The sequence below is a fragment of the Tursiops truncatus genome, chromosome 2 (assembly GCF_011762595.2).
Source record: "Tursiops truncatus isolate mTurTru1 chromosome 2, mTurTru1.mat.Y, whole genome shotgun sequence".
NCBI lineage: Eukaryota > Metazoa > Chordata > Mammalia > Artiodactyla > Delphinidae > Tursiops > Tursiops truncatus.
Genome location: NC_047035.1, coordinates 104941991 through 104962377, shown reverse-complemented (window position 1 = coordinate 104962377; position 20387 = coordinate 104941991). Strand labels below are relative to the sequence as shown.

The window sequence follows — 20387 nt, the reverse complement described above, 5'->3', positions numbered from 1 at the left end:
ATGGAATTGAAACTACTGATGCTGAGTGAAAAAAGCCAGACAAAGGAGAGTACAGGCCCGATGACTGCTTTTATATAAAAGTCTGGAAAATGCAAACAAATCTGTAATAACAAAAAGCAGACTAGTGGTTGTTTGGAAATTTTGAAGAATAACGGATATATTCATCGTTTTGATTGTGGTGATGGTTTCACAGACATATTCAGATATCACTCCTCAAATCGTACACTTCAAATATGTGTTCCTTGTATATGTTAGTTATGCCTCAATAAAGCTGAAACAAAACTTAAGGGTGTGGTAGGGAGATTCACTGAAATCATCAAAGGGGAGTGGTGAAAAGACTTCTGTCTTTATGTTTTAAAATTTAATTATTTATTTTAACATCTTTATTGGAGTATAACTACATTACAACGGTGTGTTAGTTTCTGCTGTATAACAAAGTGAATCAGCTGTATGTATACATATATCCCCATATCCCCTCCCTCTTGCATCTCCCTCCCACCCTCCCTATCCCACCCCTCTAGGTGGTCACAAAACATGGAGCTGATCTCCCTGTGCTATGTGGCTGCTTCCCACTAGCTATCTATTTTACATTTGGTAGTATATGTAAGTCCATGCCAGTCTCTCACTTGGTCCCAGCTTATCCTTCCCCCTCTCCGTGTCCTCAAGTCCATTCTCTATATCTGCGTCTTTATTCCTGTCCTGCCCCTAGGTTCTTCAGAACCTTTTTTTTTTTTTTTAGATTCCATATATATGTGTTAGCATATGGTATTTGTTTTTCTCTTTCTGACTTACTTCACTCTGTATGACAGACTCTAGGTCCATCCACCTCATTACAAATAACTCAATTTCGTTTCTTTTTATGGCTGAGTAATATTCCATTGTACATATGTGCCACGTCTTCTTTATCCATTCATGTGTGGATGGACACTTAGGTTGCTTCCATGTCCTGGCTATTGTAAATAGTGCTGCCAGGAACATTGTGGTACATGACTCTTTGAATTATGGTTTTCTCAGGGTATATGCCCAGTAGTGGGATTGCTGGGTCGTATGGTAGTTTTATTTGTAGTTTTTTAAGGAACCTCCATACTGTTCTCCATAGTGGCTGTACCAATTCACATTCCCACCTGCAGTGCAAGAGGGTTCCCTTTTCTCCACACCCTCTCCAGCATTTATTGTTTGTAGACTTTTTGATGATGGCCATTCTGAGTGGTGTGAGGTGATACCTCACTGTAGTTTTGATTTGCATTTCTCTAATGATTAATGATGTTGAGCATTCTTTCACGTGTTGGCAATCTGTATATCTTCTTTGGAGAAATGTCTATTTAGGTCTTCTGCCCATTTTTGGATTGCAAAATATTGAGCTGCATGAGCCTTGATGGAGGGAGAAAACCACTCTGTATACACTCTGGCTCTAAGAAAGGGAACGGCCCTATGGCAAAGCACCCTATTTAAATAAGGCAGGAGAGCAAAGGAGTTCTATTTTTATTCTGCAATTAAGTCAACATGATTTCTCATAGCAGGCAACAGACAGAATGAAATTAAAGTGCTGCTACTGGAAGCCACGGTAATTTTAACCCTGTCAAAGACCTCATATTGTGGGTAAGCAGCAATATTGATCTGTGGTTACTGCAGAGGCCAAGTGGCTGCCTCTCATCCTGCAGTAGAAATCCTCCATGACAAACCAGCCAACAGCAAACGCAGAAGGCCAGCATTGCTCAAATGGGCACGTCTAAAGCTTCATAAAGCAGCTCCCAGGGCAGCAAGGACGGGGTTCTGCCTAAATTAGATCCCATTGTTTGGAGACTGATAGCTGGATTCTCAAGAAAAAAAAAAAAAAAAAAAATCCCCAAGGAAGGGTTCTCGATTTGGAGTTTCTAAATTCCCAAAGTATCCAGCTAGGGGTCTGGGAACCCTCTTAACAGTTCACGGGACATTTGTGTTTATGTGCTGATGTTTCTCTGATGAGGGTAGGGTGAGGCAGGAAATGGGCTTTTAGCTAGCTCAAGGGGGCCCAAGATCCACGAAGGTTAAGAAAGCTGAAATCATGATAGTTATTTCTGCCTAGACAGAGAAAAAAGGAGGATGGTATTGGTAAAGGATACAAAATTAATTATTATTGAGAGACTTCTTACAAAATAAGGATCTGAACCAAATAAGACAAGATATTATTTAACAAAATTAGTTAATTATAGATGGTAGACACGCAAATGTTGATATGGTTTTCTGTTTTAAGATTTTTTTCTAAAGTAAAACTAAAATATACAAACCAGCCAAAAAAGGTGAAGAATCCTTGGCTCTAGGATATTTGACCTGAACAAGGCCAAAGTAGCATACTTTCCCCCACGTTTTCACGTGCCCAAATTTAAGAAAAGCGGTCCCTAAAGAAGATGGCTAAACCACCTTGGACTACCTGAAAGTGACCTCAATTTATTCCTCTAAATTGCTGGACACTTCCTCCAAACCTTAATTTCTACTTTTCTCTTTCCCCTTTAGTGAAAACTGGACAATTATCTGACCTTTCTTCAGCTTTCAGAAATCTTACTAATTCTCTCTGGTCAGCTAAGAAGAGAAGTCAGCTTTACAATGATCCAGGAGGACCATCCTAAGATCTCCTGTTACAGTTCCAATGTTGGCTGACTTTCTTTTCAGGATGGAGGTACTGTGGTCATCTGATGACATGCGTGAAGACCAGTGAATGAGGAGGAGGGCAGAATGGGGAATACTGTGTGCGTGTGTGTGCGCGCGCGCGTGCGTGTGAAAATCTCTAGCTTTAACTGCTTTTTTATTCACCACCCTCAAATAGCTAATCTTAGTATTCTTTCCCTCTACGCTAAAGGTAATTTCCACATACATCTGATGTCTTCTCTAAATTGTCAATTTGGCTTTCGTTTTCTGATTCTGTCAAAGGTCCCTCAGAAGTGAACACTAGTTTCCGTATTCGTGCGTCTCCATTTCCCTAATTTCTTTTCGGGTCTCTACCAGCTCTGTCCTAAGCGGTCGTATGGCTCATGGTCCTCGTATGTGGAACAATCTTCCTCGTATTTAGCCTCATGTTAGTCCAGATTTCTTTCAAGTCTGCTTTGGAGAAGGAGTGAGGGCTCATGATGGGAACTGTGAGCTTATTTTCAGTTGCAGGCCCAAGGAAACTGCTAATGTCTGCAGCTTAGGGGACAGAACGCTGTCACAGAGGTTCTACCGTTTTCAGTTAGGAACTGGTATTTTTTCATGTTTATGATAATCCCCTGGATGTCTCCTTCCTATATTTTTATTGGAAAATACCCTTCAAAGAGTATGTGTAGGTCTCTAAAGAGACAAGAATAGAAATATGAACAAATACTTGATGCGATTTCATTCTTATCTACTTGGATGAACCATCAGCACTTGTCACCATAAAGAGGGAAAAACCTCTTTCTGGTAAAAGATGAGACAAATTCTGGATGCTGTATAAAAGTTTTCATGTCGGGCTTCTCTGGTGGCACAGGGGTTGGGAGTCCACCTGCCGATGCAGGGGACACAGGTTCGTGTCCCGGTCCGGGAAGATCCCACATGCCGTGGAGCGGCTGGGCCCGTGAGCCATTGCCGCTGAGCCTGCGCGTCCGGAGCCTGTGCTCCGCAACGGGAGAGGCCGCAACAGTGAGAGGCGCGCGTACCGCAAAAAAAAAAAAAAAAGTTTTCATGTCATTTAGCTTTTCTTCCTATTAATGATTTCGTTTTAGCACCAGCATTTTTCACACCGTAAATCTCAGAACAGCTATGGAGAAACAGGATATTTATATTATTGCCATAATTACGAGTTACAATGACAATAACTGTAGAGGAAGATGAAAGGAAATTCAGGTGGCAGCCTTTTAACAGACACATCAACCACCACACAATCAACCGAATTCGGTGTGCAAACACGTAAGACTTCAGAGTCCTGTTTCTTTAGTAAATACCAGGAAGAACTCATAACGGAAGACGCATCAGGGAAGCACATCTGGCTGTAAAGTGCAATGGCTCTTGTTGGGTCCAGGAAAAGAAGGCAGTGGTAGCTCCCCTACTGCCAACCTCTGGTCCCACACGAAACCTCCCAAATCACACGTGATGTGGGGTCTCCCTGTGGTATGTGCCCTTCCTCCTGTTCCAGAAGAACCTGCTGATTATCACTAGGCCTGATGCCTGGCACAGTAACTAAGGGGCTGTAAAGCTGGGGTCTCTGAGTGTGTATCCTGGGAATGGCTCCTAGGCCTTCCCACGGAGGCCCCGGACACCTCAGCTTCCTTTGGGGCAAAGAGGCCAACCACCCACCCACACCCGCCTCGGGAGGCCTTGTCTTCTTCTGCTCACCAACATGGGGTGGGCATGGAGAGGGGCGGAGGTGGAGAGAGGAAGTGCTTTGGTGGATGCAACACCTGCCTCCCAGATACTGAGAGAGGGTCTAAAGGTGGCTTGAGGTCAAGAAGGGGACCCTCTGAGGGTTCCCTCCTCCTTCTCCCCTGGGAGAAGGTTCTCAAGACAAATGCTGGCACCTGCCCTTCCTCATGAAGAGAGAACTCCTCTCCCCGGTCTAAGCTGTCTTTGCGCAGAGGAGGGAAACCCGAGACCTTCACTCCACCGTACGCCTTGAAGGCTGCTGCCTCCTTTCCATCCCAACTTGGGGAGCTGGCGTCGCTGCAAGTGGACCCCGACGCAGGACATCCTCGTTAAACGGCTCACCAAGAGCCAATGTGTGCAGGGGCCTGCACCTACCGACACTGGCGCCACAGGTACAAACACAGGAGCGGGGAAAAAATACGGTTTAACTGAGAAATGGAACCGGATGAAAGGGGTGAGGTGAGGATCCTTCATGGGAGTAATAGGAGGATGCCAGTATCAAATGAACAAGATGAAGACCAAAGCATGAGAGACAGAGACAAGGAAAAATGGGTGCTGGGGGAGAGCCCCCACTTGGGAAGCTAGGAGGGCACTGCTGCCGCAGCCCTGCACCTCTGCTCAGCCAGGACTGGCACCTTCCAGGAGGATTTTAACAAAGCGTGCAGCAGACATGAGCTCAGCCAGAGCCCTGGACTCCCCACAGCCTCACTTAATCCTTAATCAGCGGCTTAACATCTGAGCAAACTGAAGCCCGGATAAGACAGTGGTAATGCAACTATTTACTTGGCACAGCCAGGATCTGAATTCAAGCATTCTAAACCTAAGCTATTTTGCTTTCGAATGTTCGGATGTCACAAGATCCCATGTGCCTAGAATAGATGGTCCCATCAAGAAAAAGATACCTTGTGGAAGCCTTGCTGGCTTCATTCTCCTTACGCTAAATTTCCTGCTATGCATGCTCACGGGCTGAACACCTCATATCCCAACACAGACAAGCTGGCTTGGTTGGGGAGGCTCGTGCCTGCGAACGCTGACTGGCCAAGATGTTTTCTCCTTGGCCCACGAGCAATACACTGGTTTCTACTCACGAGCGTTCAGGCTTTGGGAGCCCAATGTCAGTAACCCCAGACTGGCCACTCTCTCAAAAGATATTCTTTTGCAATGACCACGGTTACCTGGGCGAAGAATAAAAGTAGTGTTCCCTTAAAAGACCTGAAATGCTTAACATCGGAAGGTAATTTCAGTTTAAGGAGAAGGCAGTGAAATACTAGAACGAGCAGAGCTGGGACTTGGTCTCAGGTCTGTCATTAGTAGCTGGGTGACCTCAACCAAGGGGCCAAACTTCTTTGGGTCTTGGATCATTCCCTTGCCCTGCTAGCCTCACGTGGTTGCACAAAAAGAGATAAATGTCAATGCAGAGCAAATGAAAGGCTTAATAATCTTTGAGGTTCATGTGCTGTGTATCTGAAAGTGCCCTGTTGGATCGCCTTCTTTTAGGTTTAGAAAGGAGCAAGGGCAGTGAAGGGACACTTAGAAGAGACACTTCTGGGGTGTCTCTGACTCCTGAACAAGCTCTCTCCCAGAACTCCCCAGTTTTAAACGTGGCTCCCAGGATTAGACAGGGACAGATGTACACCACATTAACCCAGCTCCGTGTGGGCACGGCAGGCTCGAAGGTCATCAGACAAATGGAACTGGACATATTCTCAATGTGGTCTGAGCCACTGGTTCGAGGACTGGGGGAAATCGCAAGAGGCTAGTAGGTCTCCTGTAGCACTGGTGATGTTTCTAACACGGATGCTGGCCTGGCTCTTCTAGGAGCCTTCCTGGCCCTTGCAGGATGGACTGGGGTTTTTCCTGACCGGACCTCCTGATCTGTTTTCAGTGGTGGCTCTGTGTGTCCCACCTGCTTCACCTCTCACTCTGCTTACCCACCGCTCTTTCAGGCTGGTCTTGCCTCTTTGGTGCAACGAGACAGCCAGGCTCCTCTGGATTCGAACTGCACCTCCCTCCAGACTACACTTGTATCTTGTGTGCTGGGGCAGTGTGATATGAGAGGCTTTTCAGCTCAGTCCAGTCCCAGCCTCGCAAGTGGAGCCTGCGCGATGCTCTAAGAGGGGTTTTCCCGAGGAAAGGACGCTCTGCATCTGGATCAGCTCTTCCCCAGCCCTGGCCTGGCCCATGCCCCTCCTCACCACCAAGACGTGCTCCAGAAGGTCCAGGTAGCCGAGGGTGCACTCCGTCCCGTACCGCAACGCTCTGGTGCGCACCTCGTCGCTGACGTCGGGGTGATAGGATGCTTGCTGGAGAGAGAAAGGAACATCGACATCTTAAAACAGGAAGAGCCAGGTGGCAAGTGGACCAGGCAGCCAGGTGGGGTCACTTGCCCAGCAGTGCTGTGTAGCCCAAGACCCAGAGGCAGGAGACCTGGAATCTGGAACTCCTCCTGTTTTACCTTCAGTGACCTCTCTGAGAAACCTTCCCTGCCTCCCTGGAGAGAGGAGGGGTTCTCCTCCACATTCTCCTGATACCTCCCACCTATCTGCACTGCAGGTTCTCTGACAACACTTTGTGTCTTGCTTTTTCTAGTGCCTGGAAGGCAGACAAAAGCAAGTGAATCTGGCCCCTCTTTCCTTCCTTTCTCCTCATGCCCCCCCCCCCCCCCCCACCGCATCTTTTATTGAAAGGTAAGAAATTCCACGTGTGCTAAAAAGATTCATGATTGGGGCTTACAGAAGAGGCTTACAGCAGAGGGCTTACAGCTTAACAGGATCAGCCTCTCTCACTCCTGCAGCGTGAAGTATTCTGAAGAACCCTCTCTGTTCACAGGCTCATCACTCTGTGACCTGATCACACTGCAATCACAGTGAGTCTCCCGACCAGGGCTCACTGGCTCCTGGGAACCTTCAGAGAGTGAGCTCCCCAGCACTCTCAAAGGTGCCACAAATAACTCATCTCGCATCATACACGTTGAGATAAGCAGACCAGGACATATGGTTAACACAGCATCTGGCCCTTTTTTCTTGTACTTGGGACCTGCCCACTTGAGTCATGCGTGAGATATCATTTCAGATGGTACGCCCATTCACGGGGCTGCCAGATGAACTACAGAACGTTCAGTTACATTTGAATTTCGAATAAACAATGAAAACTTTTAGCATAAGTATGGGGTGGTCTGCTTTTTATTTGCTCAGTCTGGCAACCCTACCCATTTAGCCTTTCCTCCTTCTACAACCTCACTCTGGAAAGAACTCGAGGGGCCTTACAAGAATACAAAAAATAGAAAACTGCAAATAAATCACAAGTCAGGACAAATACAAATTACACATTAGGATAAAAGGTCAAGGCAGAAGGGGAAGCGTGACCCGCCTCCATGCTCCCTCCAGTCAAATCCCTCTCCCCAGGACTGGGAGCTGTTGGGGGCAACACCTGGGAAATTTCCGCTTACCTGACCCCCCAAACCACCCCAAGAGGGGTGGGGATAATTCGAGCGGCCAGTATCTGTCACTTATGAGCCTGGTTGTATTCATCTGAGGAGTAACGGGCCAGGCCTTTAACCCCTCCTGCGTTTTTTTAAAATTAATTTTTTATTTTTATTTTTTTACATCCTTATCGGAGTATAATTGCTTTACAATGGTGTGTTAGTTTCTGCTTTATAACAAAGTGAATCAGTTATACATATACATATGTTCCCATATCTCTTCCCTCTTGCGTCTCCCTCCCTCCCACCCTCCCTATCCCACCCCTCTAGGTGGTCACAAAGCACCGAGCTGATCTCCCTGTGCTATGCGGCTGCTTCCCACACTACTGGGCATATACCCTGAGAAAACCATAATGCAAAAAGAGTCATGTACCAAAATGTTCATTGCAGCTCTATTTACAATAGCCAGGACGTGGAAGCAACCTAAGTGTCCATCCACAGATGAATGGATAAAGAAGATGTGGCACATATACACAATGGAATATTACTCAGCCATAAAAAGAAACGAAATTGAGGTATTTGTAGTGAGGTGGATGGACCTACAGTCTGTCATACAGAGTGAAGCAAGTCAGAAAGAGAAAGACAAATACTGTATGCTAACACATATATGTGGAATTTAAGAAAAAAAAATGTCATGAAGAACCTAGGGGTAAAACAGGAATAAAGACACAGACCTACTAGAGAATGGACTTGAGGATATGGGGAGGGGGAAGGGTAAGCTGTGACGGAGCGAGAGAGTGGCATGGACATATATACACTACCCTCCTGCGTTTTAATTAGCCTCGCCCCCGTGTCTCCAAGTGTGAGGACAGAGCCCATGTCTGGTTCGACGAGACACCACTGGGGGAAGACAAGGGCTATGATGCTCCTCCAGCAGGTAACGTGCAAGGCCCTCCTTGAGAGCTGTGCGGGAGCTGCTGGTCACGGCTGGTGGCTCTAACCTGGTAGAGCCCTTGGGGAGAGCAATCGAGCAATAATTAGAATGTCACACCATTTGACCTCCTAATTCTACTTCTGGGAGCCTGCCTAAGGATATCATCCAAGGCACAGGAAAAACAGATATACCCAAAGATGTTCACTGCAGTAAAGCTGATGATTTAAAAAAAACTGCAGACAATCTAAGTATCTGATAGTGGGGGAAAGAGTATATTCATTACCAGAGTATTTTGTGGTCAATAAAGAGTCAGTTATAATGACTGCTAGTAACGCAGAAACAGTCATATAACATTAATTGTAATCAGAGATATAAAATTGTATCTGACATAGACGTATGGACATGAAAGGAAGACGAGAAAGAAACAGACACGAGAATAAACTTAGGGTATAGGGAAGTCTGCATCCCCACTGGAGCAATTAGCGTAATCCTGTCTCTGATGAGTCAGTATGGGACCTACTGCACCTCCGTTTCTGCCCTGCTCAGCCCCAAAGGTGGTGTTCAAATATGGCCACGTGGCCCTCTGCTTGGCACAGAGGGTTCCTTCTTGACCCACCAGTAGGCATCCCTGGCTTTCTATATGTCCTTATTGCATGCCCTTTCTGGCAAGCTCACATTAGGAGAATTCCTTTACCCTTCCCATCTAGGATTGAACGACAGAACATACACGCCAGCCCTTCCAAAACTATGAGGTGCCCTGCATATACACCATGGTGGCCTTCAGGCCATATCTGGCTGGTAAATACTGTTCTTTTTTTTTTTTTTAAGAGTTTTTTGTTTGTTTTTGATGTGGACCATTTTTTAAGTCTTTATTGAATTTGTTACAATATTGCTTCTGTTTTTCATGTTTTGTTTTTTTGGCCTGGCCCCAGTGGCATGTGGGATCTTACCTCCCTGACCAGAGATTGAACCCGCACCCTCAGCACTGGAAGGCTAAGTCTTCGCCACTGAACTGCCAGGGAAGTCCCTGGTAAATACTGTTCTGACGGAGGCCGTAACCCCTTCAGGGAATTATCGCTTCTGCCAGGGCAGATTCCACTGAGTGCATCAAAACTGTACTTGTGGCCTCAGGAGAGTCTAAACTCCCGGGCCCAGAGCACTCGGTCCTCAGGACAGTGGCCCAACCCTCTTGCCGCCCTCTGCCCCCCCCCCCGCCCCCCGCCTACCCCTGTTCCCCATGCTCTACCCTCCCCCACACCCAGGAGACCAGGAAATGCGGTGCTTTTCCCCACACCCAGCCCTTCAGCCTGGCTGCCTCCCCCTGCCTCTGCCCAGGGACCCCAGCCCACCCTACCCTTGCCAAGGAACCTGAGAGGCCATCGTCCGACCCCGCACCAGCTCTCCCCACAACTCACTGTACCACAAAGAAGGGCCCTGTTGCTGAGGACACCCAGCTGCAACAGCTGCTCTTCCCTTTCTGTGGTTCAGCCCCATCTGCCCACCACGGCAGGGGGGTCATCGGTCCATCATGGAGCAGAAGTCAGGGTCCCTGGGCCACAGCTGTCCCTAGAAGGATGGAGGGCTGGGGTGGAGGTGCTCAATGGGAGGCTCTTACGGCTCTTTGGCTTAACAGATCAAAAATAAAGTGAAGGTCATAAAGCTCAGGTCTCCCCAGCTCCTTCCATGAGCACTGGCTTAGGGCAGTGGCCCCCACTGTCTCCCCAAGGATCAGAGGAGCTGCTCCAAGACGTCTGGCACAGAGAGCAAAAAGGCAGATCCCTGACGTTCTGTCTGGTTCCTCTCACTCACTGCCTCACCCAATTATGGTAACACCCCTCCGGGGGCAGAATGGCTGCTGACCTATGGAAGCAGGAAAGGGTGCAGGCTGACAAGGGGTGTGGTTTTCCTTTGAAGGGCCTGGAACAAAATGTCACACGCCCGCTTTACTACTGCCAGAGCGGCCTCCACTACAGCCCCTGGAAGAAGGTGTCCGCCTATTCAGGAAGAACTGAGAGGTAAAGTGGGAGGGTCAGTCGGCAAGCCTACTCCATGCCCTCTCAGACACAAACCTGCCCGCAGAGTCACCTCCCGGGGGCTGACGGGCACACCTGCCTTCCCGCGTAGCCTATTACACACACAGGTTAAGGTACCGAGCGGCTCCCTTCTACACGTGGCCAGCCCCTCCTCCTCTCCAAACTGAACCCAACAGCTCAACCGTGAACGAACACTACCCTACCCACCCCAAACGACGCCAAGGCCTTTACCTTGCAAGCCGTCAACATATCTGACACGGCCTTCCGGCTCAGGTTGGCGGTGGCAATCACGTCCTCCTGTCGACACGAGTTCCCAGCTGCCACGGCTTTGGCTGTTGCCATGGTGATGCCTTTGGTCATCCTGATGGATTCTTCAGGTGATGATGTCTTTTCAGGTACCTCTTTGGACTGGAATACCTGGAAGTTAGAAATCGAAGTGCTGAAAAAATCAAAAAGGGAAGGACAGAAATAACTTATGCCTCCCCTACCGGCTGCGGCTCAGTGTCTGAAAACCAAGCCAGCCACGGGAAGAAGCCGTCAGAGGGCAGGAAATTAGAAATGTGAATACAGTAATATCATTCTTGCTTTCAAGATTCCGGCGTGCATAAGCCTCACACACCTGTACTCGGCATTCATGGGGACGACGTGGGGAGGGAGAACGACCCACAGCATTAACTTGTTTGCCTTCGGAAACTGACACTCAGTGTGTATTCGTTACCCACTCACCCCCACCGGGGTGGGGTACGGGCGGCGTCGTGCGGCTTCCCAGTTCTCCTGGCCCACTCCTGCTCCTGCTTCGGTAGTTCCCAGAAACTCCGCAGCCCAGTTGCTGGTTCCAGGGCACGACTGACCTGGATGCATTGCTCTGGACTCAGTTCTCTCTCTTTAAAAGAGTGTGGGGCTGGGGGAAATGAAGCGTTCGGTTTCTTCTATTCTTAGCCTTTCTTACAAATATAACTGCCTAATTGTGTGGAGGTGTTCAGGTTGAGTGTGCCACGTTGACGCTGTGAATTCTTTAATCACACACACACACACACCCCCCTTTAGAGAAGCTGAAATAAATTAGCCATGGTAAGTGAATATCCCACATTAAAGTGCCACCTGCCAGCCAAGCCAGCCGTTTCTGCTTCCAGCCCATCTGCCATGGTTCTACCATGAGTGATGGGTGCCCTGGCTGTCCCTGTACACGAGGAATCCCGAACCAGGTGGGGCTGCTCTGTCTTCTGCCCTAGGCAGCCACGTTTCAGCAGGGAAGTCTTCCTGGAAGCAGAAAGGAGGACCCAGCCAGCATCCCTGCCATGTGCCAACCACCGTTAAACATCACTACTCCCCTAAAAATGAACAGCTACCGTCAGGCCGCCCAGGGCCACCCCTGAATGCCGCAGTGGAATGAACATGGACAGAGCCCTCCACACTAACGTGGGTCTCGGGACACATGCTCCTTTGGAAACCTCCTGTGCCCACGAAAATGCACAGTCTGGGTCAATTCTAAACCACATCGGTATACTTAGGTCGACCATGTGTCTGTAATTTCCCAAGAGAGCTCCAAATTTCAAATCGCTTCGGTTGCCACCATTAGGCCCACCCACACCTGTCAGAATGTGTGTCCAGACTTTTGGTAAGAAGCCCCCAGCCCGTGCAAGCAGGTTAGCGCCAGGCAGCAGCCTTAAGGCCTGTATTTTTTAGTTTCTTCTCCATGTGAGAACTGAGCACAACACCAACCAAGGTCGGATTCATTAAAAACAGGACAAGAGAACCCGAGCCTCCACCAGCAAAACCCAACAGAATTGCTTGTCTCTACTGCTGCCCTTCAGCGGCTTGTGGCCCTCACAGGTGACCCTCTAAAGACGCCTTCTTCCAAAAGAGAAGCTGAATCAGACCTCCCATTAAAAAGAAATCTCAGTTTGAAACTACTCATTTTCAGCATATTTCTATTTCTAGGGATAAGGATGATTCAATCCACAATTGTCTCAGGATCAAAAGAACAGGAGACAATCATAGTGTATCACCAGGACACCCTCGCTCTACGACAGTGGAACAAGGTAAGAGCGAACATGGGGTCAGTGTCTCTGAGATCAGACACCTCACACAGAAGGAAGCCTGATGTTAAAGGGAAGTGTCCCAGGTAAAGGCATCCAGGTTTTCCTAATAGCCAACCTCAGACTCCCAAATCCGTACATGTGCAGCAGCGTGAGCTGTTGCCAATGGCAACGGGAACCAGCAGGGGCTACGTGGCTGCACAGTGTATACACCGTTTGAGCTCAAGGCGAGGGCAAGCGGCTACACTGAATTTTCCCTTTACCAGGACTCTTCTGGAGCACTTTCGTTTCATGCTGCAATTTTAGTGGAATTTAACCCGAATGGTCCCAAGCCATACATTAATTCATTTAACTACAATTACAAATTGATCCTAGCCAAACTCAGAGGTCAGTTTCACATGGGGTCTCCATGATACAAACGTACCAGCAGGCAGGCAAGTGGGCCTCCCTAGCTCAGGTGTTCCAGGTAAAACCTCTTTATGCTAGAAGTCTCAGAGAAGCTGCACTGGGGTCAGCTGCTGGATGCGGAGCCTGAGGGAGGTGACTGGCGGCTCCTTACCGTGAGCTCCTGCTTCATGTACTCGATGGTGGCCTCAAGCGCCCGTGTGCCCCGGGTGGCCTCGTCCTCCACCGCCTTCACGGTCTTGAGGAGGGAGGTGACATTGGTCACCATCACCTGCATGGGAAGAGATGTCAAGAGAAAATAGGGAGTGTGCTGAGGTCCCATCCCTCCTTTTAGTTCCAGATCTAATGCCACGAGTACCAGCACCTCTATGTGAGAAAGGAGCTCAGATGCACATCCTCCAATACTCTCGAGCGTGCATCTCTCACTGCAGCACCCCTGGCACGCTTGCCCCTAATTGGGGCTCCACTCTACCTTGGCAGCCCCCTTGAGCTGGTACATGGAGGGGTCATCGGCGGGCTTGCTGGCAGCTCCCTTGGTAGCACCAATGAGATCTGAGAGGGCCTTAGCCACGTCTTTGATGGCATTGATCAACACCACCTGAAAGACAGCATGGGCCCGGGTGAGCAGGCTGCTCCAGGAGCACAGTCCAAGAGCAGGCTCTCCATCAGCAGCTCCCAAGCCTGCAGCACAGGAGAATCCCCAGGAACCAGCCTTGGAGACTCTGATGCGAGGCTGGGGGGAAAACCAGATTGCAGACTTGAAGAAGCTCCCTAAGGAAGTCAGATGCTGAGCCAGAGAGCGGGACTCCGCTAGATGTAGCATATTCAGAAACACCGCCTTGGTGGCGGCTCTGCTGACATGCTGCCTATGAAAGGATGAGGGCAGCTGAGCAGACACGCCGAGACGCCATGCCACGCACCTGTGCCTGGAACTGGTCACCAAAACCACTGAGAACAAAACGCAAGCCTCCTGCCCTGGCCTGCAAGGCCTCCGTGGCAGCCCACCTGCATCCCCAGACTTGGTTCCTGGGATCCTGACTCACTCAGCATGTTACAGGCATGTGGGTCTGTCTTTCTTCCCTGTTGGAAATCCTCCCTCATTCCAACCTCAGGGCCTCTGCTCTTGCTCCCCTCTCTGTCTGGAACCCGGCTTTTTCCATCCTTCAGGTCTCAGCTCAAATGTCATGTCCTCAGAGACCCTTCCTGACCACTCTAGCTATAAGCCCACCCCCACTGAAACTCCCTCAGCTTGCCCTGTTTTATTTATAGCACTTAGCAGTATGTGGAATTACTTTATTATTTATTCACTTATACACCATCTGTCTTCTTCCTCGACTTGGATGGAAGCTGTAGGAGGGCCGGCCGGGTCTTCTGTCTGTTGTGTTCTGCACTCGGGACAGGACCTGGCGTGTAGTGGGCACTCAGCAAGTACTCACAGAATGGGTGAATATACAGATGTGTACCCATGTAACACCGGATGGAACACAGTATCTTCACTCTTCTAACTGAACAGAGACCATAGGCCACTTCTTCTGTGTGTTACATTTGGAATCTCAAGTACCAGGCATATTTAGGAATTACATGATATTGGGTATTACATTTAAGTCTTCTGGGTCCAGCAGCTACAATAACAACTCCTACTTCTAGAACAACAACTTCCCTTCGTTGAGGGCAGTGTTCCAGGGGCCGAGCCAAGCACAATGCACGTTATCTTATTTAACCCTCATCACTGCCATTGTGAGTGGGAACTACGTTGCTCGTGTCCACACCGGCAGACGCTGGGAATGGCAAGGTTGGGATTCAGACTCTGGTCAGTGTGATCACAAGGGCCACGGTCTTCACCTCCACACTGTATGACGCTCTATGGCCCTGGCTCTTCATCTACAAATGGGGTGAGCAGTGCCAGCCCTACCCCTTTACTGCACTGCTGGCAGGATCAACTGAATAATGGACGTGAAAATGTCTTAGAAACTCTAGCGTCCCAGAACCTGCAGGCACAGCCACGCCATGACTGCCCAGCCTCCCAACTCTCCCTGTCTTTATCCCGTGGCTTCTCACCCACAGGGTGCACGGGACCTCTGCCAACCTCTGAAACCACAGGGCAGGTCGGGCTGTGATGGGGCTCGTGAGGGAGGGCTAATGGCGGGGACCACCACAGGGAGGCGCAGCGGGCAGGTGTGCTGCTGACACCTGGCGTACACTGTCCCATCCCGGGTCACTGCACAGCGACCAGCGAGTGGGCACACTTTTCTGAGGAGACATCTCCCACGGGCGGTCTCAAAAGAAGTTGGGCCCTAGGACATCTAGACCATTTGGGAGTTTAAATCTCTAAGCAATTCGATACGTTTCTCTGTATCCAAAGATTTAAATCCTCCCAGCTGATTCATTCCAAGTTGAGCCGGACTAGGTAGGGGAAAGTGTGGGTTCCATCCCCACTGAGGCGTTTTGTAGCTTTTCCTTCCTCCATGGGGGTAAGAACAATACCCAGGCAGACTTCTGTGAGTGTTTCGCATTCCGGAGGCAGCCAGTCTGAGCTCTGATGTTATCAAAGAGAAAGCCAGCAGAAGGAGTAAAAAGCCAACAGACGGAATGTTTCCTTTACGGAGCTCCGCTCCAGCGGAGGACATCAGGAAGGGAAGGGTCACAGCCGTGTGGGAGCAAAGCTGGTGGCCCTGTGCTCACCGGAAAGTAGCTGTCGTCAACCCTGGCGCTGGATGGTAGGAGGTTCTCTCTCCAGTGTGTCCAAATGGGCCGCATAGGCTTGTTTACTGAGTATGGTTTAAGCAGCGAAAACTGAAGTGTTTACCACACTGGGGTTGAAACAGCAGAGGGATTTTTAAGTTTTGCACTCGGGAGTGGGGAGAATCCATCAATGACGGCCACGGTTGGCTGTTAGCTCAGCAAGAGCTGAACTGCTCTGTTGGGCATCTACGATGTGTGAGAGCAGTGCTTGGTGTGTAGGTTTCAAAGATCACTAAACCATGAATCCTGTCCTTGAGGAGCTGATGGTCTAGGCTGGGGAACCAAGGACCAGGTAGGTAATAGCAGCGAAGTGGCTAAATCCAAAGCAGAGAGTCACAGAGCGCGGAGCCCTTCCCTGGCCCTCAGCTCCTCTCTCTCTCCTCCCCTTAGAGCCAAACTTTTCAAGTGGGGCGTCTATACACACTGGCTTCCTTCCTTCCCCCGCATCTGGCCACTGCTCACTCACAGCCCTGGCTGGGTGGCCACTGCCCTCCAAGGCCCTGGGCTGGGCTCTCAGACCTTCATCTTTCTTGCTGCCTTGGCTGCCTCTCTGGTGGCTTGCAGCACTCCTTCCTCTTCACATCAGGCCCCTGGCTTTCCTCCTACCAGTGGCTGCTGCTTCTCAGTCTCCTTAGGTATCTCTTTCTCCTGAAGATGGTCCTAAATAGTGGATTCCTCAGCTCTGTCTTGATCCCTTCTCCTCTTCCTTCCACAGACAGTGGATGCAGTCACTGTCTGTCGGCCAAGAACCCCTACATCCACATCCCCCAAACTGAGCAGGCTCAAGCCTACACACCTGTTCTCCCTGAGTCTCTCTGGAACTTCCAATGCAACACGCTGCAAAGCGAACTCACCTGCATCTCAGCCCGGGGCAGCCCTCCCTCCAGGGAGCCCCAGCTGGGTACATGAAGCCACCATCCATTCACTGATCTAGCCTGAAACGCGCAGTCCTCCCGGCCTCCCCTCTCTCCCTCATCTCCAACGCTCACTGCGTCCAGTCGTTTACCAAGCCCGACTGAGTCTTCTTTATAGACTCCTCTCAAATCTTCTGGCTTATCTCCATAGCCACGGCCACACCACAGTCCATGCCACTATCCTGCCTAGATGACTGCTTCCTACCAGTCCTCAAACCACAGACGCACCCGTGCACATGTTGTCCACACCCAAAGTTCCTATTTTGCCATTGCTTTCTTCTGAGGCCTGGCGCACAGTGCCTGTGGGACCACGAGGCCCGCCCGTACCTACCTGGGTCTCGGGGTCGTCAGAGCCCAGGCTGGCGGCCCCCAGCTTGACCACCTCGGCTAGCTGGGTGATGGTGGCTGCCGAGGACTGGGCTGCCTGGGCCAGCTTGTCTGGAGTGGATGCAGCCCCCGAAACCAGCAATTTCGTGTCTTCCACCAAGGCCTTGGCTGTCTTCAGAATGTTCTCCCTGAGAAAGGCGGGAGAGTGTGGGGAGGAGGAGAGACAAAGGGCAGAGCTTGGTCGCTGGTAGTTAGGAGGAAAAGAAACCCCTCTACGGGCTTTTGTTAAAGGCCACTGAAGAAGAGAGGTGATGCGTTACTCCTCCCTTAATAGGAGGCTCTCATCTTCCATGTAAGAGAATTAGGAGAGAGGAGAGGAAAGTCAGCCCAGAACTCACATAGTCGATTAATGGTAAAGCTTCAATTAAAGATTCAGGCTCATCAGTTTGGCCCCCTTCCCCCCACCCTGTAGCTTCTTCCCTGTGGTTCCCACTATCCCTGAAAATACTTCATAGTTACAGAGACCTGTGAGGACACATGGGTCAGGGGACCTTGCCCTGGACATCGCAGCCCAAGGGGCTGGGTTCTGGAAGGGGTGACAGGGCACTGGGAATCTCCTCCCCCGCCCAGTCCTGGGGCTGAAGAGAGAGGAAGAAAGGTGCTGGACATGTGGCGAGGATATGTGGGGTCTCCAGCAGCAAACGAGACCCTGGTACCAGCCTCTGAAGCAGAGTCTCAGAGCCCGGGAGAGACAGCAGGCTCGGAGCTTGACTGTTCACTTAGGTAAGAGCTACATGCCTGCCTGGGCCACTACCAGTCCTACTAGGGATGGTGAAAAAAATCAGGGGCACAGCTTTTTAGCTTAGAAAGCAAAAAGATCAAAAAGCTATCCTCTGCTGGAGCAGACTGGATTTAGGCTGTGAGAGGCAAAGCTGGAACACAACTCTGTTTGCAGTTGAGAAAAGGCACTTATTTTGATTACGTGGGTCACTTCCCCCACTTGAGCGTCCTGTTGAAATCAAAGTGGATAACCACATTTCTGGCTCTTGGGCAGCATCTCCAAAGTCCATCAGGCCATACTGAACCTCTCCCCATCCAGGAGCCCACAGGACAGCCTTCACTCCCATACCTGTGGTCTGCAAAGGTCTCGTTGTTCTCTGCGTTCAGGGTCCCTGCAGTTGCAAACATAATGGTGGTGTCCAGGTCGGCAATGATCCCAGACACAGCAGTGGCAGCTGTGATACATGCCTGGGTCCCCTTGTTCCCAGCTTGGAGAGCTGATAGCACCAAGGACACCTATAGGCAGAGAGGAAATGTCAGGGGGCGTGGAAGACGGAGAAAATATAACCCATAGGTTTTCAGACTACAAAAAAAAGGAAACACTGCAAAGAATGCTCAAAAAATAGAAGAGGAGGAAACTCTTCCAAACTCATTTTATGAGGCCAAAATTACTCTGATACCAAAACCAGGCAAGGATACCACAAGAAAATAAAATTACAGGACAATATCCCCGATAAACACAGATGCAAACATCCTCAACAAAATATCAGCAAACCGAACTCAACAATACAGTAGAAGTATCACACACCATGATCAAGGGGGATTTATTCCAGGGATGCAAGGATGGTTCAACATCCACATATCAGTCAATGTGATACACCACATTTACAAAACGAAGGGTAAAAATCATACAGTCATCTTAATAAATGCAGAAAAAGCATCTGACAAAATTCAACAGCTGTTTATGATAAAAACCCTCAACCGACTGGGTATAGAAAGAACACACCTCAGTATAATAAAGTCCACATACGACAAGCCAATAGCTAACATCGTATTCAAAGGTGAAAAGCTAAAAGTTTTAGACAAGAAATAAAAGTCATCCAAACTGGAAAGAAGGAAAACTGTCACAACCTGCAGATGACATGATATTTTATGTAGAAAACCCTGATGACTCCATAAAAAAAAAAAATTTAGAATAAATGATTTCAGCAAACTTGCAGGATACAAAATCAATAAACAAAAATCTATTGTGTGTCTATACACTAACAACAAACATCAGAAAGAGAAATTAAGAAAACAATCCCATTTACAATCGCATCAAAAAGAACAGAATATCTAGGAATAAATTTAACCAAGGAGGTGAAAGACCTGTATATTGAAAACTACAAGACATCAAAGAAAGAAATTGAAGAAGGCACAAATAAATGAAAAGATATTCTGTGCTCATGGATTAGAAGAATATTGTTAAAATAGTAGTTTGGTAGTATAAAACACTACCAAAACCAGTATGCAATTCAATGCAATTCTGATCAAAATTAAAATGGGGGCTTTCCTGGTGGCGCAGTGGTTAAGAATCTGCCTGCCAATGCAGGGGACACGGGTTCAAGCCCTGGTCTGGGAAGATCCCACATGCCATGGAGCAACTAAGACTGTGTGTCACAACTATTGAGCCTGCGCTCTAGAGCCCACGAGCCACAACTACTGAGTCCACGTGCCATGACTACTGAAGCCTGCACGTCTAGAGCCCATGCTCCACAAGAGAAGCCACCACGAGAAGCCTGCGCACTGCAATGAAGAGTAGCCCCTGCTCACTGCAACTAAAGAAAGCCTGTGCGCAGCAACGAAGACCCAACGCAGCCAAAAAAAAAAAAAAAAAAAAGTAAAATGGCATTTTTCACAGAAAATGAACAAACAATCCTAAAATTTGTACGGAACCATAAAAGATCCCAAATAGCCAAAGCAATTTTGAGAAAGAAGAACAAAACTGGAGGCATAATGCTTTCTGATTTCAAACTATATCACAAAGCAACAGTAATTAAAACAGTATGGTAATGGCATAAAAAAAGACACGTAAATCAATGGAATAGACAGTCCAGAAATAAACCCATTCATATCTGATCAATTAATTTATGACAAAGGAGCCAAGGATATACAATGGGGAAAGAACAGTCTGTTCAATAAATGGTGTTGAGAAAACTGGACAGCCACATGCAAAAGAATCAAACTGGACCATTATCGTACACTATACACAAAAATTAACTCAAAACGGATGAAATATAAGACCTGAATGTAAGACCTGAAACCCCTAGAAGAAAATATAGCTGGTCACTTCTTTGACATAGGTCTTGGGTCTTTGCAATGAAACTGACACCAAAAGCACAAGAAACAAAAGCAAAAATAAACAAGTGGGACTATATCAAACTAAAAAGTTTCTGCACA

General features: G+C 48.7%; 1 protein-coding gene across 9 annotated transcripts in view; it reads right to left on the bottom strand.

Moving 5' to 3' along the window:
* Positions 1-20387, bottom strand: part of TLN2 (talin 2) — a 446949-nt gene that overhangs the window by 27480 nt on the left and 399082 nt on the right. For all 9 annotated transcript variants that reach the window (XM_073801108.1, XM_073801106.1, XM_033851753.2 and 6 more), the window contains 6 exons: positions 18298-18464; positions 17173-17356; positions 13658-13783; positions 13340-13456; positions 10973-11158; positions 6549-6656 (listed from right to left, as the gene is read on the bottom strand). In XM_073801108.1, the coding sequence (XP_073657209.1) occupies positions 6549-6656; positions 10973-11158; positions 13340-13456; positions 13658-13783; positions 17173-17356; positions 18298-18464 (888 nt within the window). The remainder of the gene's footprint in view (positions 1-6548; positions 6657-10972; positions 11159-13339; positions 13457-13657; positions 13784-17172; positions 17357-18297; positions 18465-20387) is intronic.